The sequence below is a fragment of the Oncorhynchus gorbuscha genome, linkage group LG01, assembly GCF_021184085.1.
Source record: "Oncorhynchus gorbuscha isolate QuinsamMale2020 ecotype Even-year linkage group LG01, OgorEven_v1.0, whole genome shotgun sequence".
Lineage (NCBI taxonomy): Eukaryota > Metazoa > Chordata > Actinopteri > Salmoniformes > Salmonidae > Oncorhynchus > Oncorhynchus gorbuscha.
The window spans coordinates 25,608,445-25,634,546 of NC_060173.1; the positions used below are offsets into that span (position 1 = coordinate 25,608,445).

General features: G+C 41.6%; 3 protein-coding genes across 4 annotated transcripts; all 3 read left to right on the forward strand.

Moving 5' to 3' along the window:
- Nucleotides 1–666: 666 nt before the first annotated feature.
- Nucleotides 667–4,143, forward strand: LOC124035352 (E3 ubiquitin-protein ligase Hakai-like). Of its 2 annotated transcripts, XM_046348818.1 has the most exons (6): nucleotides 667–785; nucleotides 1,348–1,515; nucleotides 1,597–1,697; nucleotides 1,850–1,933; nucleotides 2,248–2,321; nucleotides 2,511–4,143. In XM_046348818.1, the coding sequence occupies exons 1-6, from the start codon at nucleotides 773–775 to the stop codon at nucleotides 3,529–3,531; spliced, it is 1,461 nt and encodes a 486-aa protein (XP_046204774.1). In that variant the 5' UTR covers nucleotides 667–772; the 3' UTR covers nucleotides 3,532–4,143. The 2 variants fall into 2 exon arrangements, with proteins under 2 accessions (XP_046204774.1, XP_046204781.1); XM_046348825.1 differs by lacking the exons at nucleotides 667–785; nucleotides 1,348–1,515 and having other exon boundaries at nucleotides 1,586–1,697; nucleotides 1,836–1,933.
- A 49-nt stretch (nucleotides 4,144–4,192) lies between these two features.
- On the forward strand, nucleotides 4,193–9,969 carry actr6 (actin related protein 6). The gene is made up of 11 exons (XM_046348833.1): nucleotides 4,193–4,422; nucleotides 5,627–5,744; nucleotides 5,880–5,948; nucleotides 6,095–6,218; nucleotides 6,446–6,581; nucleotides 6,900–6,956; nucleotides 7,086–7,184; nucleotides 7,533–7,611; nucleotides 8,899–9,070; nucleotides 9,185–9,323; nucleotides 9,459–9,969. The coding sequence occupies exons 1-11, from the start codon at nucleotides 4,355–4,357 to the stop codon at nucleotides 9,586–9,588; spliced, it is 1,191 nt and encodes a 396-aa protein (XP_046204789.1). The 5' UTR covers nucleotides 4,193–4,354; the 3' UTR covers nucleotides 9,589–9,969.
- Nucleotides 9,970–15,712: 5,743 nt separating this feature from the next.
- Nucleotides 15,713–25,732, forward strand: sycp3 (synaptonemal complex protein 3). The gene is made up of 8 exons (XM_046309687.1): nucleotides 15,713–16,270; nucleotides 16,375–16,447; nucleotides 16,563–16,597; nucleotides 16,751–16,868; nucleotides 17,600–17,699; nucleotides 17,791–17,889; nucleotides 18,327–18,431; nucleotides 25,301–25,732. Exons 1-8 carry the CDS (start codon nucleotides 16,141–16,143, stop codon nucleotides 25,352–25,354), a joined length of 714 nt encoding a protein of 237 aa, XP_046165643.1. The 5' UTR covers nucleotides 15,713–16,140; the 3' UTR covers nucleotides 25,355–25,732.
- Nucleotides 25,733–26,102: the final 370 nt, after the last annotated feature.

Consider the following 26,102-nt stretch of genomic DNA (forward strand, 5'->3'; position numbering starts at 1 on the left):
AGTTTAATTTGATTTTTTATTTATTTAACTAGGCAAGTCAGTTAAGAACAAATTCTTATTTACAATGACGGCCTACCGAGGAACAATGGGTTAAATGCCTTGTTCAGAGGCAGAACGACATATGTTTACTTTGTCAGCTTCGGGATTCGATCAATGCTCTATCCTTTTTTTTAACCTTTATTTAACCAGGTAGGCCAGATGAGAACAAGTTCTCATTTACAACTGCGACCTGGCCAAGATAAAGCAAAGCAGTGCGACACAAACAACACAGAGTTACACATGGGATAAACACATGTACAGTCTATAGCACAATAGAACATCTATATACAGTGTGCGCAAATGGAGTAAGGAGGTAAGGCAATAAATAGGCCAATAGTAGCGAAGTAATTACAATTTAGCAAATTAACACTGGAGTGATAGATGTGCAGATGATGATGTGTAAGTAGAAATACTGGTGTGCGAAAGAGCAAAAAAGTAAATAAAAACAATATTCAACTAACCTGCCGCCCCAGGTTAGGCAGTAGGGCAATTGTTCTTCCCTTTTCCCAGTCTTTTTTCCTTTCCCTTTTTGTCTCACATCGTGTAATGAATTCGCACTCCAGAACAGTAGGCAGAAACACACGACCAGATAAGAGAACTACAGTAGATGACTAGGAAGGCTGAGACTGGCCTCACACTCCAGTACAGTTGGTGGCGCTGTATACGCCTTTCAGTTGGTTGCGAAGAAGAAGAACAATCCTTTCCCATACTGCAATGCGTCAATAATTTGATAATGTACCAAAATGGTGAGGAGTTTCTATGTGTACATCCATTTATTCTATTTGTATGGTGTACATATGATACATTTTGTGTTGCAGTGGCTTTTATTATTATGCAGTGTTTCCTGTAGGTAGCTAGAGCCGAAAACACAGACAGGAAACTGTATTGGCCTCAAGGCCTTTGAGGGCTAGCACTGCCTAGCTCGCATTATTTTCAGTTGGCTAGCGAGCTATAGTAGCTATATGCTTATGGCCAACGTTAGCTAGCTAGCTGTATACATATGATATTGTTGTAGTTGATATTGGTAGTTAGGTAAAGGTCTATACGTATCCCACAGAAATGCAACCCAATAGCCCATGTAACACCACTATGCAACAGTAACATGTTGACGTTAGCATGCAAACAACTAGCAAACTAGACAGGCAGGATATAAGCATGTTTTGTGACCACTGACACTAGCCCAAGCAGAGACCTTAGAAGATAATAATCTATGACCCAAGCATTAGTTTGAACAGTTACAGCCAACAAGTTGAAAAATATAAATGTGCACATATGGCTATTGACATTGTGACATATGATTATTTTTAGACACTGATCTACAAGGCACTGATGGTTCAAGCATTCTTGGGGGCCCTGATGTACGCAGACGGATCCCCATTAAGCTGATATCCAAGCAGCCAATCAGAAACAAGGCTGTTAACCACTCACAGAGACCCTTAAGCAGACTGCCCTCCAAAACCCAGTCTAATGATGAAGGTAAGCATGATGGTGGCTTGAAGGAGAGAGAAGCACATCCAGAATTGCCATTCATGTCAATTGTATTCCTTAATGTTCTAGAGGGCTTTGGGTTCAAGCAGGAAGATAGATTTGAGCGCAAGTCTGGAGATGCGTTAGGCAACCAGAGGAGGTTCCTTCAGCCTGTGTTCTGGGACTACAAAGTAAGTGTCCATCTCTATATTTCTTCTAAAACACGGTTACTCTTCTAATTTGTTGCGACCCAAAATAACACTATCATGATGTTGCAGGCTGCATATTGTGTGTATTATTTCAAAGACAGCTAAATGTGAAAATATCAGTTTTGTCTCTTCAGCTGAATCTGGTTGGCGAAAAGGACGACACGCCAGTTCATTTCTGTGATGTATGTGGCCTTCCCATAAAGCTCTATGGACGCATGGTAAGTTTATGCCTCCTTCCCTCACTAGGAATATTTCTGCAAGTAACTATATTCCACACTCTTTATTCATTCATTTTTATGCCTTGACACCACAGTAGGTTGGTGGCACCTTAATTGGGGAGGACAGGCTTGTGGTCATGACTGGAGCGGAATCAGGGGAATGGTATCAAATACATTAAACACATGGTTTCCATGTGTCTGATGCCAATCCATCTATTCTGTTCCAGCCACGAATATGAGCCGTCCTCCCCTCACCAGCCTCCTGTGCTTGACACTTGGCGCTCATGTGTGCTAATATTGTTCCTCTTCCATAGATTCCCTGCAAGCATGTATTTTGCTATGATTGTGCCCTGCTCCATGAGAAGAAGATGGAAAAGATGTGTCCAGGGTAAATTGCCTCTCAAACCTTTGCGTTCGATTATACTGTACAAGTTAAATTAGTCATGAACTGTTGTGAGCTATCTCCCTCACATTGTGAGTGCACAGTCTAGTCTCTCTGCTAAGTCTCAAAGCATGTGTTGATGTAATGCGTGTGTTGTCGCTGGCTCCACTTCCCTTACTAAACCCCTGAGATTAGTCTCACCCTATACAGCTGCACAGATCCGGTCCAGCGGATCGAGCAGTGCCTGCGGGGCCTCCTCTACATGTGCAGCATCGTTCCGGGCTGCAAACGCACCTACTTGTCCCAGCGCGACCTGCAGGCCCATGTCAACCACCGACACATGAGGGCATCCAAGGCTTCAGGAGGGGGCATTCTACCACGCCTAGAACCCTTGCATCCACAACTGGCCTCAGAGCCACCTGACCACTTCCGTCGACTACCACTGCCCCACCTGGCCAAAGGACACCCCCTCATACCCCCACAGCTGCAGGGACACGACCCCTATGGTCAGCCCCCTCCCGCCTCGCCGTCAACCCCCTCCTCTGAACTAGGACCCTCTGGTCTCCATCGCCCCCCACTGGGTCAGGAGACGTTCCGCATTGCCACGTTGACTACTCGCAAGCACAGCAACCTCATCACTGTGCCCATTCAGGATGACTCTGGGGACTCGCCCCTTCCCCAGCCTGCCCAGGGCATGCCCCCTCCCCACCAGCATCAGGGAGACTACCCTGGCCAGTCCCACCACCTGATGGCCCTCCCACCCCAGCAGCAGCACTACGGCCCACCCCCTCAGCCGCCACCCACCCTCAGCCACTCTATACAGCACCTGCCTCAGGGCTCCGGGACGCCTCATCTGGTCTACAACCAGGTCCCTCCCATGTCCTCAGGCCTGCCTCCTATCACCCCACCACCCGGACACATCATGGGCCAGATGCCTCCCTACATGAACCACCCACCTCCCCCAGGCCCCCTGCCCCAACACGGTGGTCCTCTTGTTAACACGCCCCCTCCCCACCACTACAATCCAAGCTCCATGCAGCAGGATCGGGGCACTCTTAGCCCGCCCTTTAATCAGCCCGGGGGACTGAGCCCAGGGATGTGGCCAGCCCCCAGGGGCACTCGCCCACCCCGCATGCAGGGGCCCCCACCCCATAACCAGATGCCTGGTCCTCCCCAGCACCCAGACCAGTCCCGCTACCACCCTTACTATCAGTAACCTCACCCACAAAACCTAGTTCATATTTCAGACATTGCATTGTGTTGATTAGTTTAAATATGTAGCCTATATGAGTGAGTGGAACTAATGATAACCTGTATACTCACTTCAGGATTTCTGAACATCTCAATAGATTTTAGAAATAGTTTGTATGTTTTTGAATTCTCATCAAATTAATTGTGAAAGACTGAACTTAATTTAATTTTTCTGAAATCAAGCCTTATTCAGACACATGGAAATGTTATTTTGTCATTTTCCAAATATGTAATGCCTGGTGAATTTTTCAATGGGATAGAATTTGATTAAATGTATGGTTAAAAAAAATGATTTAATGTCTTTGGTACATTGTGTGGAGGCATTGGCCATTCATATTTTGGTTGAGATGTTAAACAAAATGAATGTACTGATATGAAAATAATGATCAAAAATACCTGCCATTTCTGAAATGCAAGCAACTGAGTTTTTTTTAAACCAAATGTTATTACAATAAAGGTTGCATACCCCCGTTTGATCATGTTATTGTGGAGGACCTTGTAGGCGTATATTTTGCACTGTCGGAATTTAGTGGATTGTGATTTTCAAGATGCGAATAAATGCCCATGTTTGTTGGTACAGGCCCGGAACTATTGTTATCAGACACGCTTCCTCCCGGCCCAACTATTGGAAGGACACATTTCTTGAGCTATGATTGGCCAGAAAGAAGCACGCTAGAAGAGCGCACGATAAATTCGATATTTCCTCAGCTATGTAGCTAGCTACTGTAGTTTGATTGTTTATTGAACTACAGTTTAAGTGGCCCTGGTAAAGTCGCAAGTTACAGAAAATGACCACTTTAGTTCTTGATAACGGAGCTTATTCGGCCAAAATTGGATACAGCCACGAAAAAGTCAGGTAACATTAACGTTACAAGCTATGATGCTAGCTAACAAATATAACTGGATAAACATACCGTTGTGCTTTTTATTGTTCGATGTTTTATAGAAAAAAATGGATTATTATTGTGACCAATTTCAAGGGAATAATCAGATCGGATGGTTAAAGCTTCAATCTGTAATTCGTTTTTCAGCTAAACGGGAGCCCCGTCACTTGTTTTGGTATGGACGGGTTGGTTGTTCAGCAGCAACTGAGGCAAAACATGCGGGATTCTTAGATTGTTGACAACGTGTAAACTATATTTCGTCTCCAATGTTTATACTTAACATAAATACATTTCCACAATGAGCACTTGTCTCTCAAATACTTCGTTACTTATTGGTTAACTAGATTTGATCCATATTAGCATTGACATGAAATCAGTCAGAACAAGACAGGATGGTATAAACGGCTTGATTAAAGTTGTTGCAACCAGTCACTTACGATTCCCCACGGGGCAGTTTGTCATTGTTGGTAGCTATCTGGCCATCCAGAATCACAAAAACTCCTGGATTTCTGCCCCATTGATGCGTGCACATCGTTTTCCTGAATTTGTCTCATACAGATGGGGCTAGGGAAATGAGCTCCCTCTCAAATTCATAGACTGTTCTCTAGCTAGATGCAAGGACTGACACTTCATGACATGTACATGATATTTTGAAGCTTTATGTTCTTGTTTGTAAACAATGGAGTAATAAAACCTTTAATTTGGGTAATAGAGAAATAGTCGTACTAGCTAATGGGGCATTTATAACTTCAATAATCAATGGGAAATAACAATAATATTCATACCTTTTAAATTAGTATTTCAGGATTTTACAACTTGATTTTAGATGGTTCCTAACCCTGAAAGTTGTTTTCGAGCCAGGAGAAATTGTAGTGCACGGTTTGGTTTTCTTTAAACAGCTACTGCAAACTTCAGCTAACTTCAGCTAACTTAAGCCACTGCAAGTTAAGATCAACGGAAGTGATGTGGGCATGTAAAAAACAAATCTAAAGATAGTTCGGTTTGTAGTGGCTGTGTAAAGAAAACCGAACCATTGATTACAGTTTAGCCTGGCCCATAGACTACTTGCAGGATGAGGAACCATCTAACATTAAGTTGTAAAATCCTAAACTACCTCTTTAACCGGCAGACCTCTTCGATTTCAAGCAGAGTGCTCTTGTTTCTCTTTTCCCATAGCGTTATCCCAAATTGTCAGTTTCGCTCCAAGACGTCAAGGCTGAAGACTTTTACCGCCAACCAACTGGATGAAATCAAGGATCCCTCAGGACTTTTTTACATTCTCCCTTTCCAAAAGGTGCGCACATGATCTGGCCGTGTCGTCCAGGGGGTTGCACTGCATCTTGCCAGTAAATTATTCCTAGGCTTGGCGGACAAAAGTGGCACTGCATCTGATAGACTAAAATGCTTTTTATTGTCTGTTCTGTTGCAGGGTTACCTTGTTAATTGGGATGTCCAAAGAAAAGTGTGGGATCACCTCTTTGGAAAGGAAATGTTTAAGGTGCTGTTGATCCAATGTGTTGTGATTAATGATTTCCCACAATTAGCTGAATCACAAATGTTGTGTAAGTAACCCTATGGAATTGAAGATGGGTGGAGATTGATAACAGTGGGGAAGAAGTTGCAATGTGTATGTTATGGCTGCAGGTGGACTTTGCAGACACCAGTGTAGTGATCACAGAGCCCTACTTCAACTTCACCTCCATTCAGGAGTCCATGAATGAGATCCTGTTTGAGGAATACCAATTCCAAGCAGCTCTCAGAATTAATGGTGAGTTCAATGTACTCAGTAAAGGACTTCCCCAGTGGCCGAAGGCTTGTGTGTTTTCAATTAGTAACTATGCTAGATCTAAGATATCTATATTTTGATCTTACACTGTGACTGAATGATAAATTCAACCCCATGCAAGTTAAATTATGATGATACAGACCTGGCTGTGATAATGGTAGAAATTATTCCTACTTGGCTGTGTAATGCGGATGTCCTCTTTGTTTCAGCTGGATCCCTGAGCGCCCACCGCTACTTCCAGATGAACAACCAGGAGCTGTGCTGCATCGTGGTGGACAGTGGCTTCTCCTTCACCCACATAGTCCCCTACTGCAGGGGGAAGAAAATGAAGGATGGGATATGCAGGTTAACACTATTGCTATTCAACATTAACAGTGCAAAAATGTTAACAAAAAGTACTATAATTTTCAAAAACGTGCCACGACATGATTCAAAATGAGTTTGGAATATTTCAGATCACAATTGTATTATATACACCTTTTACCGAACCTGTAACCTCCACATGGACGTCTTAAAAATACATATTTTATGAAATATAGTAGCCTTTGGTGTTATTTATTTGTGCTGTGCCCTAAAGCTAATGCGACATGGTTTTGGGATTTAGCTATTAGCATGTAGCACTACTTTGAGTTGACCATAGTTTCGTTCTATTTCCCTTGGTAGGATCAACGTAGGAGGCAAGCTACTGACCAATCATTTGAAGGAGATTATTTCATATAGGTAAGATTGTCATGTCAAACTGACATTGACTATTGTGTTCATAGTTTTATACAGCTCCTCCAATGTCACATGTTTGTGCAGAATTGTAATTGATATAATTTTATTGCTCTGAATGTCCTTCCTCAACAGGCAGTTGCATGTCATGGATGAGACCCATGTGATCAATCAGGTGAAAGAGGATGTGTGCTATGTATCCCAGGATTTCTACAAGGACATGGATATAGCACAGTAAGGACATTTTAATTTTTATTAGAGCATCGTCTCGCCTGCTAAACTAGACACAAGTCTGTATGTGCATTTATTTAACTAGGCAAGTCAGTTAAGAACAAATTCTTATTTACAACGATGGCCTACCGGGGAACAGTGGGTTAACTGCCTTGTTCGGGGGCAGAATGACATGTTTTTACCTTGTCAGCTCAGGGATTCGATCCAGCAACCTTTCGGTTACTGGCCCAACGCGCTAACCTGCCGCCCCAAACTTGTAGGCTACTATTTAATTGAAGCAGTTATGTCCGTAGATAAGTGAGACCATTGAGTGAGTGTTGATTTAAAGGTGGTGATCGACTCTGTTTGCAGGTTAAAAGGAGAGGACAACACAGTGATGAGAGATTATGTGCTACCAGATTTCAGCTCCATCAAGAAGGGCTTTTGCAAGGTATGGATTCTTCACACGCATTTATTTGAACCCACTTTCCGTTCATTGTTACACCTAAACTCAGCACAAAAAAACATCCTCTCACTGTCAACTGCGTTTATTTTCAGCAAACTTAACATGTGTAAATATTTGTATGAACATAATAAGATTCAACAACTGAGACATGAACTGAACAAGTTCCACAGACATTTGACTAACAGAAATGGAATAATGTGTCCCTGAACCAAGGGGGGTCAAAATCAAAAGTAACAGTCAGTGTGGCCACCAGCTGCATTAAGTACTGCAGTGCATCTCCTCCTCATGGACTGCACCAGATTTGCCAGTTCTTGCTGTGAGATTTTACCCCATTCTTCCATGAAGGCCCCTGCAAGTTCCCAGACATTTCTGGGGGGAATGGCCCTAGCCCTCACCCTCCAGTCTAACAGGTCCCAGACGTGCTCAATGGGATTGAGATCTGGGCTCTTCGTTGGCCATGCCTCACCAGACATTACTGGCAACAACATCGCCTATGGGCACAAACCCACCATCACTGGACCAGACAGGACTGGCAAAAAGTGCTCTTCACTGACGAGTCACGGTTTTGTCTCACCAGGGGTGAGGGTCGGATTCGCGTTTATTGTCGAAGGAATGAGCGTTACACCGAGGCCTGTATTCTGGAGCGGGATCGATTTGGAGGTGGGGGTTCCGTGTAACTCGGGCAGTTGTTGTTGCCATCCTGTACCTGTCCCGCAGGTGTGATGTTCGTATGTACTGATCCTGTGTATGTGTTGTTAGTGGTCTGCCACTGCGAGGACGATCAGCTGTCCGTCCTGTCACCCTGTAGCGCTGTCTTAGGCATCTCACAGTACGGACATTGCAATTTATTGCCATGGCCACATCTGCAGTCCTCATGCCTCCTTGCAGCATGCCTCAGGCACATTCACGCAGATGAGCAGGGACCCTGGGCATCTTTCTTTTGTTGTTTTTTCAGTCAGTAGAAAGACCTCTTTTTAGTGTCCTAACTGTGACCTTAATTGCCTACATCTGTATGCTGTCCGTGTCTTAACAACCGTTCCATAGGTGCATGTTCATTAAATGTTTATGGTTCATTGAACAAGCATGGGAAACAGTGTTTAAACCCTTTGCAATGAAGATCTGTGAAGTTATTTAGATTTTTACAAATTATCTTTGAAAGACAGGATCCTGAAAAGGGGATGTTTATTTTTTTGCAGAATTTACTTTATAATTTAAGGAGGTTGTGGATGGAGTAGTCTCCTGTTCTCTGACGATCCTCTGTGTCTTCCCCAGCCAAGAGAGGAGATGAACTTCACAGGGAAATACAAGACTGGAGAGCAGATCCTGCGCTTGGCCAATGAGAGGTTTGCCGTCCCAGAGATGCTCTTTCACCCCTCAGACATCGGCATCCATGAGATCGGCATCCCTGAAGCGCTAGTCAACTCCATCAACAACATGCCAGAGGGTAGGAGAAAGAACAGTCATCACACTTTCACTCACAGCCATACAAGAGATTGGTGAAGGGTGAAGAGGTGTCAATGAAATAAAATGTCATTTTCTCTCCTGTTTCCTTGTATAGAGATGCAGCCCCACTTCTACAAGAACATTGTCCTCACGGGGGGTAACACATTGTTCCCAGGGTTCAGAGATCGGGTGTACAAAGAGGTCCGCTCCCTCACCCCCACCGACTTCCAGGTTTCTGTGCTGCAGCCACCCAAGTGAGTCTATTTAGAAGAGTGAAGGAGAAATAAACACCAGTTTGCAACTACTTTTCAAGGCTTAACATTTTTATTTAGGGAGTAAAATCTTATCACTGATTTGTAAATGAACACGTTACCTTTCTCTGTCCGTAGTCCAATCTCCTACCCATGGGAAGGAGGCAAGCTCCTGGCAGAAAACCCAGACTTTGATGAGATGGTGGTCACTCGTGAAGACTATGAGGAGAATGGACATTTCATTTGTGAAGAAAAGTTTGATATCTAAAGGACTTTAGTTATAATCATATGTCTCACAAAGGTCATTGGACAGAGGATGGCTGAAGCAACTACAGCAGATCCAACAATTACATTTTTTTTAAAACTGAAAATGTAATTGGAATTCAGATTTCTAGTACTGTTATTGGGATGCAGACTTTACATTCTTACGTCTTCGGCTATCATTATAAATGTGTGAACATTGAATCACAGGTAGTGCCCATCAAAGGAGTGTAGAACTTACCAATTCAAATTTACCACTGGGTTTGCTGGCAAACCATAAAACAAAATTCTAACTCAATACAGTAACAAACCACCCCTAAAGCCCCTCACTCATCATTAAATTGCTCCAGTGAGTTTATTTGCTAAATAAACACATTCCTCAAGAGTCCGTTAGATGTTGATCATTATTTCCCCCCCTACTTACAGATTCAACTTTACTATCAACTTTTGTAGAATCAACTACAGTGGGGCAAAAAAGTATTTCGTCAGCCACTTAAAAGTATTCCGTTCTCCCACTTAAAAAGATGAGAGGCCTGTAATTTTCATCATAGGTACACTTTAACTATGACAGACAAAATGGGGAAAAAAATCCAGAAAATCACATTGTAGGATTTTTTATGAATTTATTTGCAAATTATGATGGAAAATAAGTATGGCCTGAAGCATTATATATGCTGTTGTTATACTGTTATGCTGATTAGGTTTATATTGTTACCTGTGCATAGAAGGCACTGACATATCTGTACTTTGTACCAAATGAAACTGGGTGTAGCTGGTAGTATGATATCAGTTTCAACTCAACTCCAGAATAAATTGGTGGCTATGAGTGATCATGGAAATATGGCAAGTTTTTGCATGCCTTCCAGTCATGGTAAATCTTACATTTTCAAAGAGAGACAAAGCATGTTTTTGTATTTTTGACATAGACACCAGCAATACAGTATAATGTTTCATATTGCCATTGCTCATATCTGGAAAGGCAACCTGAGATTGCTCTCTTTCTCTGTGAGGCCAATCACTAACAGAAGTCAAGATGGTGCTTCTTGGCAGCAGAATCTCTGGCAAGAGTTCCTCTAGAAATACCATCCTGGGTATAAAGAAATTTAGGCAAAAACAGTCAGTTGCACAAAGCAGGCAGTTGTACTACCAGTTACACTGTATGGTGGTCACAGTGATCGAAACACCACACTGGAGCAGTGTTCCGACAGTGACCACTCCAAAATGGTTTAAAGAAGAGATTGAACATAGCATTTGTCTGTGCCGTCCAGTGACATACGTATTCCTCCTGGTAATCCCAACCGATGAGCCATTAAGAGAAGCTGATAAGAGAGCAGTGGAAGAACACATGGGTCTTTTCAGTGAGATGGTTTCGAGACATCCTGTTCACGTATGGTGATAGCCTACAATAAATAACAATTGAGCAGCAGATTGAAAGGGAGGGGGAAGCCCTCCAGTGGCTCCAGTGTGAGAACAAATATCATGTTCTTAGCAATATGCTCAAAGCGGAAAATACTCGGAAGTTGTAAAACGTCTGGAGAAGATAAAGGAGATGATGGAAAGAAACAGGTAAATATTAGCCACATTTCTCTAAATGGTTAGTTTCAATAAGGAACCCTATTGCCACATGTTCTTTGTCAATTAACTTGTCTCAACAGCAGCAAGCATTTCAAAAACATTTTCTGTTTTGTGCCTACTTACCCAACCCTAAACTGTGTCATATGGCTTCCAGCACTTCATCACTTGACATATGAACGCAGGACAGTACTGCTGGGAAAGACTAAAGCTTTGAAGAACTCCGCAGGAAAGTGCTGTTCACTGCAGAGAACCCACTAGAGGACATAAAGCAGAGGGCATTAAGCATGGAAAGAGAAGGGAAGGCTCTCAAGTTGCTCTTGAAACAGTGTGATCAAAGGCATCATGTGCTGAACTTAAATGGAATGATCTCCCTTAGACCACAGAGCTTCTGTGGAAGATGGAGAGCATGGTGATAGGAAACGGGATTACAGTAGGTTTTACAAGACCTTGAAGAGGAGAGCAACGATTGACAGGGAAACAGGATGTTGAAAGTGCAAGAGCAACGAAATATGATCAAAGAAAATGGTAAGACCAGTGCAGTGGTCCATTTGCAGTAGACCCACATGACTACTGTGGTCTTTGACCCCTTTCCTCTATTAGCTTAATTGACCTTTGTGACAGAGGTATCACACACATTAATAATTCAACCATTCGAAGAATTTATTTCTAAAACGCTATATCCACCAATTTTTCACATTTGTGTTTTGTAATCAGAAATTATTGCTTATTTGTGTGTAAAATATTACTGTTCTCAGATTTGTAATTCATAGATATTAGATGTGTACGAAAATAAATGTACTTGCAAAATGCTATATATCCATTGTTTAGCTGAAATGGAATGTTCGTATCCTGTATATTTGACTGTGATATGTGGTTGTCTCTCTATGTTAAGATTAATTAATTTACTGTAAGTCGCTCTGGATACGAGCATATGCTATATGTTAAATGTAAATGTTTTACATACAGATTTCATATTACTGTATTGAATTGTCTGTCTATATATATATATATATAATATATATATATATAATATATATTGATGTCACATGTAATTATATTACATTTGACTGTGCAAAACCTAGCAGTAGTACTTGTGTCTCTGAGAGTAAGGTGGTTATATAGCACATAAAACATGATTATTTGTCTCTGAAATTAAACCAATGATACATTTTAAACAAATACATGTCTGTCATTGAACAGCCCCTTGCCATGATTAGATAGTGAACAAAACACATTCTTTCATAATTTCTTTCAACAAAAGCAAATGTACCAACATTTCTGAAAATGTATATATAGCGTTTTGGAATGAAACTCTTCAGTTGTAGATGCCAAATTTCTTTCACATATTGCAAAGACCAACTTCTCTTTTAGGATGTTACTTAGGCCTACTTGATACAAGCCTAAACATAGATATAATAAATACTAACACTATTTTTGTTCAGTCTCTTTCAATAAATACATGGTACAGGGAACTTTTGTATCTCACCTTCCACCCTACACTCTTTTCACAGAACCTGCAATCCACCTCTCAGAACTCAGGAGTGTTCTTCTGGGATGGAGAATGAGTGGGAAAAAGTTCAGCAGGCAACACCAGACTGAGCAAGCAACATCTGAGTGTTTAGAGGGGCAGGGTGCAGTGGCAGGACAACAGCTCACTGTTGGACATACCAGGAAGATGGACAACCTCTGAGATCAACACTCCAAAGATAGAGAAACTGGAGAAAGCTCACAGTGTGTCTCTGTGTGCCTCAACCGCATGCATTCCTTCTGGTCGTTCCTGCTGGCGTCTGCTTCAAAGAAGTTGAAAGAAGAACCACGGAGGAACACATGGGTATGCTCAGTGAGACAGTCTGGAGACACACCATGGTGCTAGGAGACCATGCCATTGAGCAGCACAATGAAAGTGAAGGAGAGGCCCTACAATGGCTCATTGAGAAATGTGTTTTCAATAACATGAACAAAACCAGGTCACAGAGCTATTGGAGAAGAAGGAGGAATTGGTGGCAAAGAACAGAAGTTGCCACACCAGAAATTAGGATCTAGATGATGAAGAAAAAATGATATCTGTAACTGAATGGGAAGATCTAGTCGAGAAGATGGTCAAGATAACAACAGAGGAATCGCAGAGGAAGCATTGTTCCCCCCCTCCCCAGCAGTAACTTTGATTTAAAGAAAGAGAACCTTGGACCTTGCATGTTTTTATTATATATGCCTATTCAATAAGCGCATACCACACAACTGCACTACTTTTACTGTGTGATAAGAAAGGCACACAATATGAGGGGCTTTACTCAACCCTGCTTTTATGTTTCAGTGAGTGGTGGCACCCCCTCTGAAGATGGAAGCTCAATTTATAGTGCTGAAGCACACGCCAAGGCAAATATACTTATGACTAACAAAGTGAATAAATGGCTAGGTCAACTGAGTACAGATGTCAGTGTTATTGAGCCAACAAGGAAGACAAGGACAAACACAGGAAGCATAGACTTCCCTCTTCCCAGCAGTAAGTCTATTAAAATGACAAGCTTACTGATGAGTCTTGAATAATAACCACCACTCCTGCTTTAATTCTCCTTTCTGTACTAAGTTGATGACTGATGATTACTTTTATTAAGAATTTATTTGTCTCATACATCATGTCAATATACAATTATTCACATAGACATACTAGCAGCACATAATTTGCAAACATTACAAACATAGTGCAAGAGCCACGTAACATTAGACTTAAAGTATTCACATAGACAGATAAACATACAGCACAGTACAACCACTACACAACAACAGCTAAATATACCAGAAAGATATTGCAAAGCTATTTTTGTTTTACATAATATACAGATGCACTTCTATTATTTTTTAAATTGTATTTAACCTTTATTTAATCAGGTAGGCAAGTTGAGAACAAGTTCTCATTTACAATTGCGACCTGGCCAAGATAGAGCAAAGCAGTTCGACACATACAACGACACAGAGATACACATGGAGTAAAACAAACATACAGTCAATAATACAGTATAAACAAGTCTATATACGATGTGAGCAAATGTGGTGAGATAAGGGAGGTAAAGGCAAAAAAAAAGAAAAAGGCCATGGTGGCAAAGTAAATACAATATAGCAAGTAAATGGCCAAGATGTTCAAATGTTCATAAATGACCAGCATGGTCAAATAATAATAATCACAGTAGTTGTCGAGGGGGAAACAGGTCAGCACCTCAGGAGTAAATGTCATAGCCGATCATTTGAGAGTATCTCTACCGCTCCTGCTGTCTCTAGAAAGTTGAAAACAGCAAGTCTGGGACAGGTAGCACATCCGGCAAACAGGTCAGGGTTCCATAGCCGCAGGCAGAACAGTTGAAACTGCAGTAGCAGCACGGCCAGGTGGACTGGGGACAGCAAGGAGTCATCATGCCAGGTAGTCCTGAGGCATGGTCCTAGGGCTCAGGTCCTCCGAGAGAGAGAAAGAAAGAATTAGAGAGAGCATACTTAAATTCACACAGAACACAGGATAAGACAGGAGAAATACTCCAGATATAACAGACTGACCCTAGCCCCCCTGACACATAAACTACTGCAGCATAAATACTGGAGGCTGAGACAGGAGGGGTCAGGAGACACTGTGGCCCCATCTGATGATACCCCCAGACAGGGCCAAACAGGCAGGATTAAACCACACCCACTTTGCCAAAGCACAGCCCCCACACCACTAGAGGGATATCTTCAACCACCAACTTACCATCCTGAGAAAAGTCAGAGTATAGCAGAGTATAGATCAACCACACGGTGGCGCTATAACGGGCCCATGTTTATATCTCAATATTTTTGACTCAGAGTGATGACATTTGGCAAAAATGCTCAAGGAAATGAGTCTACCTACCCTGCAAAGTATAGGTTTCGTTTGGCCGCATAGTGGCGTTATTAGACAGGACAAATCATTTACACAAGCTCATTGGCTCATACCGGCCATATCTTTTCAAGAGTCTTGGAAAATATTGTGTTTGAAGATGTGCATAAATAGATGCTGTATGCCAAATTTGGTTCAGATTCTGTAGATAAATACATTTTAAAGTAATCAATATCCTTAAACGGGCCACAATACATCAAAATAATATTATCTTGCATGATCAGTTTGATTTTGAGTTCTGATATTTGAAGGAAAAAAGAAACTGCACACTGCTCTTGATAGTGACACTGAACTTTAATAAGCTTACGTATCGGCCTCATGGCCTTCGTCAGGACTTTTGAGGAAGGCCGTGAGGCCAAAACATAAGCTTATTAAAGTTCATTGTTACTATCAAGAGCCGTGTGTGGTTTCCTTTTTTCCTTAATCTTGTTCAACTGTTACCATGCACCTGCAAAAAAGATTGCTCAGATGTGCGTGTGCCTTTTGAATTTGGAGTTCTGATATTTGGCAAGCCTGGTAAACAATACTGATGTAACTTGTTATAGGGAAATGTGTCAAATTTTTCCTGGTGGCTGCACAATGGGCCCATATCTGAACCCTGGCATTGCTGCTTGCAGCTACTGTATATTTGATCCCAGTACTCTTCTAGCTAGCCTAGATACGACTACAAGATCTGGATTTGAGTGTCTTTGAAGTCTGGTTTAGGTCGTCCTGTCTCTTAAGATTTCATAGCAAGCTCGTGCTATCATGGCGCGAAATCCTGGAGAACCAATTATATTTTCCTTGGCGGGAACATACCAGCAGGAACGTCAAATGCAGTTTACTTTAGAGACTCTGTGGAAACGCTACAGTAGAAACAACGTAACCATAAGGTAGACTGACCGACGACTGTATAAATATATACAGTATTAGCAACTAATAAACATTTGACTTGTGTCGAAATTACAGTAGGTTATAGCGGTAGCATTGACGAGTATTCGTCCTCACTTAATTTAAACGTTGACGTAAATAAACAGTAGTTAGTTAGTCTAGTGTGTTCCTTAGATTTTTGGCTAGAATAACACACGTCCGGTACTGTTAATGGCCTCCACTGGGAGAAAACAGTCAAAGAAAACGAAGCATGCAGAAGACTCTGACATAAAATCGTTTGATTTCGCTCTTGAGGACGAAAAGACAGGACTGAGTTGTTCAGAGGATGACATCCGAGAAGGTATGCAAAGGCAATTGGTTTTCTGACCCCATTTGGGCAGGCTAACAGTTAGCTATTTACCATATGTGGTATCTTATCACCTTAATCTCTGCCAATGTCCATAGATGAAACTCCTGTTGTTGACAAGATGGCCAAGAAAAGGTCATTTGAGGAGGATGATCTAAAAGTTGGAGTGGGGTAAGTTATAAAGTTAGCAAACATAAACTAAGCTTCCTACCAGCAACGGCCTCTTACAATCGTCTAATTGAGCCTTCATCCTTGTAATTGTTTCTTGAATCTTGGCATTCCCTAGGAACGAGGTACAAACCATGTTGGAGAGATTTGGAGGCAAGTTTATCACAATGTGATTTATTTTAGCTAGATAATAGCTATATATTGAATACTCTAAAACAACTGTTGGTTAAGGTTGTCGTAACCAAAGGTAGGCTTATGCTATGTTCTTTAATACATGTTTGTCTCAAATTAGTATTTGTTTCATAGCTGATATAAGCAAAGCCATGCAAGCCAAGAGGAAACGTTTAGAGACCTTCACCAAGAGCTCACTAAAAGGCAGCAATCAGAAACTGGAGCAGCTGTGGAATACCCAGTATGCACAAAGGTAACAACACCTGCTGAGACCAGAGATTGTGTGAGGCATGTCAGCCCTCCTTCACCTCAACAACACCTGGTATTGAATATAGGCAGTGATTGGGAGTCCCATAGGGCCGCGCACAATTGGCCCAGCGTCATCCGGGTTTGGCCGGTGTAGGCCATCATTGTAAATAAGAATTTGTTCTTAATTGACTTGCCTAGTTAAATAAAAAAAATATATAAAATGTACACACAGATGGCACCCAGTTTGTCATATACATTACGTGAAAAAATTCCTCAGAAAATATTGTATGCATTCTTTGTTTAGCTAGGTGTTTTCTTTATTCAGATGGAGCTGAAGAATACAAAGGTACCAATCAGAAGTATACTTCTACCTGAAAGTTTTGCTTTGTTCTCGTTAAACTCTCCATGAACACTGCCAGTTGAATTTTTGTATCGTAGCTTGCTCTTTGTGTCAATGTTTTTGGATCATCTTTGAAACAATATGCATGCTCTCAAATCAAGCACCCAGACTCCAGCAACAACAACAAAACTAAGAATATAATTATGTTTGGGAGCATTGTCAATGACTACACATGGCAGGTAACATTTGATATCACTGTAGCCAAAATCCTATCCCAGACACCATTTTATTGCCATTAGTTTACACATTTATTAGCCTACATCTGATGTTTGCTTTGCACTTTGTTATTTGTCTTGGGTAACGGTGAAAACTTTGTCTACTGGGTGTTTTTGCAGGCAGAAGCTGACTCAGGAGTACTCACAGCAGGTGTCATCTGTGCTGCAGCAATGGGAGATTGATGCACAGAAATCCGAGGATCAGGAGGAAAAATTGAATGTCAGTGCTTTTTTGTATACTGATAATGCAACTTTTTCGGGACTCAGATACAGTATACAGCTGAAATGTAACATGATCTTTTCCTCTGTAGAACTTGTTTCGCCAGCAACAAAAACTGTTCCAGCAGGCTAGAGTGGTGCAAAGCCAGAAACTGAAAACCATCAAAGAGTTATACGAGCAGTTCATTAAGGCGAGTCCCAGATGACAGTTTCCTCATACAATGTTAGGCAGGTGCAAATGCTCCCAATGACACTGATCCATAGCTGGAATTCCATCATTACAAATGTGGAATTTTACACAACTTTTTCACAAGTGTTTTTGATTTGCACATCAGTATGGTACTTAATTTATAAATTGGCTGTTCTGTGGCATTCGCTAGATGACTTCTCCGTCAGGTTTGTTTTCTGTATTTAAGGGTCATGCGACACATGCTACGGGAGTACCAATTTCAAAATTACACATCAACTCGCTGCTGTTCTCCAACACACTATTGTACAAATCAAAACACCTGTCAAATTGAAGTGCAAAAAAAACGCTATTTGGAATGATTCAATTTCAACCCAGATCTTTCTATCAAGTTAATCAAAATAATTGCAACTCTTGGGTTTGTCATAATGTCTTTTTAAGAACATGGAGGAGATGGAGAAGAGTCATGAGACCTTCTTGCAGGGGGCACAGGTGGAGCTGAAGAAGGAGATGGCAGTGTTGCAGAAGAAAGTTATGATGGACACTGTGAGTTACGCAATGTCAATCGCTTCGACAGTTTGAAAAAAATTGTACACATGACAAAATGATGTTAAGTTCAGCTAATTGGCTTGGCTCAAAGCTCGCAAATGGTCAAAAATAACTTCTTTTCACATCATGTGGCCTTCATGTCTGAGGGTTAATTCAAGTAAATTGAAACTGCTTATTAATTTATGATGGAAGTTATGTTGCGTCCAACTCCTACTCATTTCTGGCAAGAAGAATGTCGCCGAAGGAGATGGCTGCCATTTTACGATCCCTTAACCAATTGTGCATGTTTTTTTCGCGTTATTTGTAACTTATTTTGTACAATAAGGATTTACTTCAGACGCCCGACAAGGTATCGAGGACGAAGGTCTGAGGATGAAGGTCTGGGTGCCTTGTAAGGATCCGTCGCCGAGAGGGTACCTTTTCCATCGGTCCTATTAGCCAACGTACAATCAATCGATAATAAAATAGACGAACTACGATCATGTATATCCTACCAATGGGACATTAAAAACTGTATTATCTTATATTTCACCGATTCGTGGCTGAACAACGACATGAATAACATACAGCTGGCTGGTTTTAAGTTTTTTCGGCAGGATAGCAAAGCGGCCTCTGGTAAGACATGGGGTAGCGGTCTATGTATATTTGCAAAGTTAGGTAGGGGAAGGGGGTATATTTGACCTCCATCATCTAGGAAGTGACAATGGTTAATCAAATTTCCCCATTTATGCCCATTGTTTTTGCTCAGTTTTGCAGGCCTTATACAGCTGCAACTGTATATGCATTCGTAAATCATGACCTTTCTTGAGTTGGGCCCTGGGATGGTCCAACTGTTGAGAATCTGAGTATATGGTTGTTGTGTGGGAAAGGGGTTGAGTGTGTATCCCACAGCTGTTACGAGGGAGTAAAAGATGTTAGGGACAATATAGGATGATTCACAATAATTTTTTGCTAATATAATAATAGCTTGCCATAATGTAATTTTGGTAATGGCGAGACTGGTGAGAAGTAAAAATCCTTTACATAAATTGCCTACATTACTACAAATATTAATAGCTAATTATGGAAAATAAGAAACAGGATTTAATTTAATTTTAATGGCTATATATATAATACAAATACAGTTGAAGTCGTAGGTTTACATACACCTTAGCCATATACATTTAAACTCAGTTTTTCACAATTCCTGACATTTAATCCTTGTAAAAATTCCATGTCTTAGGTCAGTTATGATCACTTTATTTTAAGAATGTGAAATGTCAGAATAATAGTAGAGAGAATTATTTATTTCAGCTTTTATTTCTTTCATCACATTCCCAGTGGGTCAGAACTTTACATGCACTCAATTAGTATTTGGTAGCATTGCCTTTAAATTGTTTAACTTGGGTCAGACGTTTCGGATAACTTTCCACAAGCTTCTCACAATAAGTTGGGTGAATTTTGACCCATTCCTCCTGACAGAGCTGGTGTAACTGAGTCAGGTTTGTATGCCTCATTGCTTGCACACGCAGTTCTACCCACAAGTTTTCTATAGGATTAAGGTCAGGGCTTTGTGATGGCCACTCCAATACCTTGACTTTGTTGTCCTTAAGCCATTTTGCAACAACTTTGGAAGTATGCTTGGCATCATTGTCCATTTGGAAGACCCATTTGCGACCAAGCTTTAACTTCCTGACTTGCTTCACTATATCCACACAATTGTCCTCCCTCATGATGCCACCTATTTTGTGAAGTGCACCAGTCCTTCATGCAGCAAAGCATCCCTACAACATGATGCTGCCACCCCTGTTGTTCACAGTTTGGATGGTGTTCTTTGCCTTGCAAGCCTCCCCTTTTTCCTCCAAACATAACGATGGTCATTATGGCCAAACGGTTCTATTTTATTTTCATCAGACCAGAGGACATTTCTTCAAAAAATTTGATCTTTGTCCCCATGTGCAGTTGCAAACCGTAGTTTGGCTTTTTTTACAGCGGTTTTGGAGCAGTGGCTTCTTCCTTGCTGAGCGGCCTTTCAGGTTATGTCAATATAGGACTCGTTTTACTTTGGATATAGATACTTTTGTATCTGTTTCCTCCAGCATCTACACAAGGTCCTTTGCTGTTGTTCTGGGATTGAATTGCAGTTTTCGCAACAAAGTACATTCATATCTAGGAGACAGAACGCGTCTCCTTCCTCAGCGGTATGACGGCTGCGTGGTGCCATGGTGTTTATACTTGCGTACTATTGTTTGTACAGATGAACGTGGTACCTTCAGGCATTTGGAAATTGCTCCCAAGGATGAACCAGGCTTGTGGAGGTCTACAATCTGAGGTCCTGGCTGATCTTCTTTGATTTTCACATGATGTCAAGCAAAGAGGCACTGGGTTTGAAGGTAGCCCTTGAAATACATCCACAGGTACACCTCCAATTGACTCAAATGATGTCAATTAGCCTATCAGAAGCTTCTAAGCCATGACATCATTTTCTGGAATTTTCCAAGTTGTTTAAAGGCACAGACAACTTAGTGTATGTAACCTTCTGACCCACTGGAATTGTGATACAGTGAATTATAAGTGAAATAATTTGTCTGTAAACAATTGTTGGAAAAATTACTTGTCATGCACAAAGTAGATGTCCTAACCGACTTGCCAAAACTATAGTTTGTTAACAAGAAATTTGTGGAATGGTTGAAAAACAAGTTTTAATGACTACAACCTAAGTGTATGTAAACTTCCGACTTCAAATACATATATATATATTTTTTTAATGGCTATATATAAGACAAATCGAGGTGAGGGTGATGGATATGTATTTGGCGGTTGATCTGCTTATGTTCTGTGGGTGGCACCCTCATCATGGCAAAGACACGGAGAAATGCATATGATGCAGCTTTCAAGTTGAAGGCGATAAATCTGGCTGTTGGAAAAGGAAATAGAGCTGCTGCATGGGAGCTTGGCCTTTATAAGACATTGGAAACAGCAGCGTGAGGAACTGACTCAGTGCAGAAAGACAACAAAAGCTTTCGGAGGGAAGAAAAGCAGATGGCCCAAAGTATTTGCAGCCACTCGACATCAGTGTAAATCGTGCATTTAAGGTGGCGCTCCTTGTTCAGTGGGAGGCTTGGATGACAAGGGGGGAGAAATCCTTCACTAAAACGGATCGCAGGCGAAGAGCATCTTATGGTCAAGTCTGCCAGTGGGTCCTGATAGCGTGGAGCCTTGTCAAAAAATCCACTATCATCAACGGGTTTCGAAAGGCTGGACTGCTGTGTGTTGAAGGGGCAGCATGAGCTCAGCAGGGTATTTGCCTCCGGATAAAAGTGACGAGAGCGACAATGAAAACGATCCAACATCGGATGAAGCAATTCTGAGGCTATTCAACTCCCGACACCGAAGGAGATGACTTCAGTGGTTTCAGTGCACAGGAGGCGGAAGATAGTGACCAATGACTTTCTTGGTAGGCTACTGTTTTAATTTTTGTTACAAGCCGTGTTTCGTTAAAGCCTATTTATTTTTGTTACAAGCCTTGTTTCGTTTAAAGGCTGTGTAAAGTTCATTTGTTTCAATGTACCGGTAGGCACCTGCGGCTTATAGACATGTGCGGCTTATTTATGTACAAAATACATATTTTTTAATAATTCAGTGGGTGCGGTTTATATTCAGGTGTGCTTAATAGTCCAGCAATTACGGTAATAAGGAAAGACAATCAGTATTTACCTGGCTAAAAGAGAATGAGTGTAATATATTGTTTACAGGAAACTCATTCAGTCATTTTAGATGAAGTTTTGTGGAAAGATGACTGGAGGGGGGAATATACACTGCTCAAAAAAATAAAGGGAACACTTAAACAACACATCAATCACACTTCTGTGAAATCAAACTGTTCACTGTGGAAGCAACACTGATTGACAATAAATTTCACATGCTATTGTGTAAATGGAATAGACAACAGGTGGAAATTATAGGCAATTAGCAAGACACCCCCAATAAAGGAGTGGTTCAGCAGGTGGGGACCACAGACCACTTCTCAGTTCCTATGCTTCCTGGCTGATGTTTTGGTCACTTTTGAATGCTGGCGGTGCTTTCACTCTAGTGGTAGCATGAGACGGAGTCTACAACACACACAAGTGGCTCAGGTAGTGCAGCTCATCCAGGATGAAACATCAATGCGAGCTGTGGCAAGAAGGTTTGCTGTGTCTGTCAGCGTAGTGTCCAGAGCATGGAGGCGCTGCCAGGAGACAGGCCAGTACATCAGGAGACGTGGAGGAGGCCGTAGGAGGGCAACAACCCAGCAGCAGGACCGCTACCTCCGCCTTTGTGCAAGGAGGAGCAGGAGGAGCACTGCCAGAGCCCTGCAAAATGACCTCCAGCAGGCCACAAATGTGCATGTGTCTGCTCAAACAGTCAGAAACAGACTCCAAGAGGGTGGTATGAGGGCCCGACGTCCACAGGTGGGGGTTGTGCTTACAGCCCAACACCGTGCAGGACGTTTTTCATTTGCCAGAGAACCGCAAGATTGGCAAATTCGCCACTGGCGCCCTGTGCTCTTCACAGATGAAAGCAGGTTCACACTGAGCACATGTGACAGACGTGACAGTCTGGAGATGCCGTGGAGAACATTCTGCTGCCTGAAACATCCTCCAGCATGACCGGTTTGGCGGTGGGTCAGTCATGGTGTGGGGTGGCATTTCTTTGGGGGGCCGCACAGCCCTCCATGTGCTCGCCAGAGGTAGCCTGACTGCCATTAGGTACCGAGATGAGATCCCCAGACCCCTTGTGAGACCATATGCTGTTGCGGTTGGCCCTGGGTTCCTCCTAATGCAAGACAATGCTAGACCTCATGTGGCTGGAGTGTGTCAGCAGTTCCTGCAAGAGGAAGTTATGGACTGGCCCGCCCGTTCCCCAGACCTGAATCCAATTGAGCACATCTGGGACCGCATGTCTCGCTCCATCCACCAACGCCACTGTCCAGGAGTTGGCGGATGCTTTAGTCCAGGTCTGGGACGAGATTCCTCAGGAGACCATCCACCACCTCATCAGGAGCATGCCCAGGCACTACTGAGCCTCATTTTTACCTGTTTTAAGGACATTACATCAAAGTGGGATCAGCCTGTAGTGTGGTTTTCCACTTTAATTTTGAGTGTGACTCCAAATCCAGACCTCCATTGGTTGATAAATTTGATTTCCATTATTGATCATTTTTGTGTGATTTTTGTTGTCAGCACATTCAACTATGGAAAGAAAAAAGTATATAATAAGAATATTTCATTCATTCAGATCTAGGATGTGTTATTTCAGTGTTCCCTTTATTTTTTTGAGCAGTGTATTTCTCCCATGGGAAAAGAAATTCAAGAAAGGGTGATTATATTAATTAACAGTCATTTTGATCCAAATGTGTAAATTGTCCAAACAGATCATCAAGGTAGATGGATTATTTTAAATATGTTATTGGACAATAAACAAATATGGCTTATTAACCTATACAGTCCAAATAATGATGATCCAAGCTTCTTTGAAAATATATATAAGAATTTATCAACTCTACAAGCCTCACTAGACACTATATTAATCTGGTTGGGGATACGGTTTTACTGGTGTTTTGTGGTTACTATTCAATGAAGCTGCCAAATGAGGACTTGAGGCGTCTGTTTCTCAAACTAGACACTCTAATGTACTTGTCCTTTTGATCAGTTGTGCACCAGGGCCTCCCAGTCCTCTTTCTATTCTGGTTAGGGCCAGTTTGCGCTTTTCTGTGAAGGGAGTAGTACACAACGTTGTACGAGATCTTCAGTTTCTTTGCAATTTCTCCCATGGAATAGGCTTCATTTCTCAGAACAAGAATAGACTGACGAGTTTCAGGAGAAAGTTATAACAGTAACATACCAATAAAACTTTTTTTCTTTTAAAGACTAGCCTGCTGGCCTTACTGAGTTGATAGGAACATTAGACCGAGCTATTTAGGAGGGATATCCACACCTAGCAGGAAAAACAGATGTGATGTGCCGAGGGGGGGAGTAGTTCAAAGTATGGGTACAGGGGGTAGCTTTGGTCTAAAATGATTTTGTGAGCCTTGCGGAGAGCCCTGACCTTAAAGATCTCATCCAGACCTGTCTGTTTGACTCCTAGTACCTTGCTTGCTGTGGTGATAATCCGTCTAAAGCATATTTCTATGGCTGACAGTGGGCATTGCCAAACCAACAAACAATACAAAAAGTTAAAATACTCTCAATTAAAGATTTGTAAAACAGTCAGTATAGTACAGTCTACATTAAAAGATCCCAGCTTTTTGAGAAAGTACAGTCTGTTGGCTCTTCTTGTAGATCAGGTCTGTAGTATATTTACTCCACTGAAGCTTATTGTCCAAGAGGACACCCAGGTATTTGAATTCCTCTACAATCTCTAAATTCTGACCTCTGATAGATGTTGCAGAGGTAGGTGGTGAACACTTCCTGAAGTCTATGCACATCTCTTTGGTCTTGTTGGTATTGAGGACCAAGTGTGATTCCTCACACCACTCTACAAAGTCATCTAGGAATGGGCCATGATGTTCCTCGTCATCATGCAACAGGCTGATCAAGGCAGTGTCATCAGCGAACTTATTAAGGTGTCTGTCAGAATGGGAACTAGTACAACTATTAGTGTACAAGATGTACAGGAGTGGGGACAAAACACATCCCTGAGGAGAGCCTGTGTTGGTATTGCGTATGTCTGACACGTGGGGACCTGTTTTGACTCGCTGTGCGCGTTGGCTCAGGAAGTCCAACAGCCACAAAAAGTATTCGGCGCATGTGACAAATACAATTATATTCAATTTTTTTATTTTAAAAATCTGGACTGATTTCACATTGGTTACTTGAGTGTTATAACCTATCTCTCTCTGTCCACAGCAACAGCAAGAGATGGCCACTGTCCGCAAGTCTCTTCAGTCTATGCTGTTCTAGAGGAAGTTTAAGCTGATGTTACCATGTCAATAGCCTCTACAGTCAAACCGCTAAGGGTTTTTACAATTTGAGAGTTCACGACAATTAGACACTGGAAATGAAAGACATAAGGTTTTGAAGGTCTGAATTCTGTTTGTATATTTGCATGCTGTATTTATTCATTAACATGTTGCTTATTCTTATATTTATTTGCCAGGTGATCTGCTATTGTGTACTTACCTGTATGTTTATCTTCTGTTTGTTTCATGAAACAATTTGCTGTTAACAATACAATTGTGTTTTTATTAAAGCCATTATAAGTAGCAGTTATTTTTTATAATGGACTGAAGTATTTTCTGATTTGTCAAGGCAGACAACAATAACAAAACTTTGATCCACTCCTCTGTGTGTTTTTACATTTTTGCCTCTTGTTTTTTTCTCCAAACATTGATGTATTCTTTTTTTTATTTACACAATGTTGGGGCTGTACAATATGTTGGTAGACTATCAAATACCAGTACATCCCTGCAAATAGGTGGCAATAATGTACCAATAACTGAGCTGGGCATGTAAACAAACCCACAAGTAAGAAGACACTTCACTTATTGGATAGGTTTGCAGGGACTGTTATTAGTCAAAAATGGGTAAGATTTGTTGCTACCTTTTTTAGTGTGTCATACTTTTGTTACATTTCTCATGAAATCAATGTTTAGCCACTGATTAGTTTTCATCAGCCAATGTTTGCTCTGTGTTAGCATTTAAAGAGCTA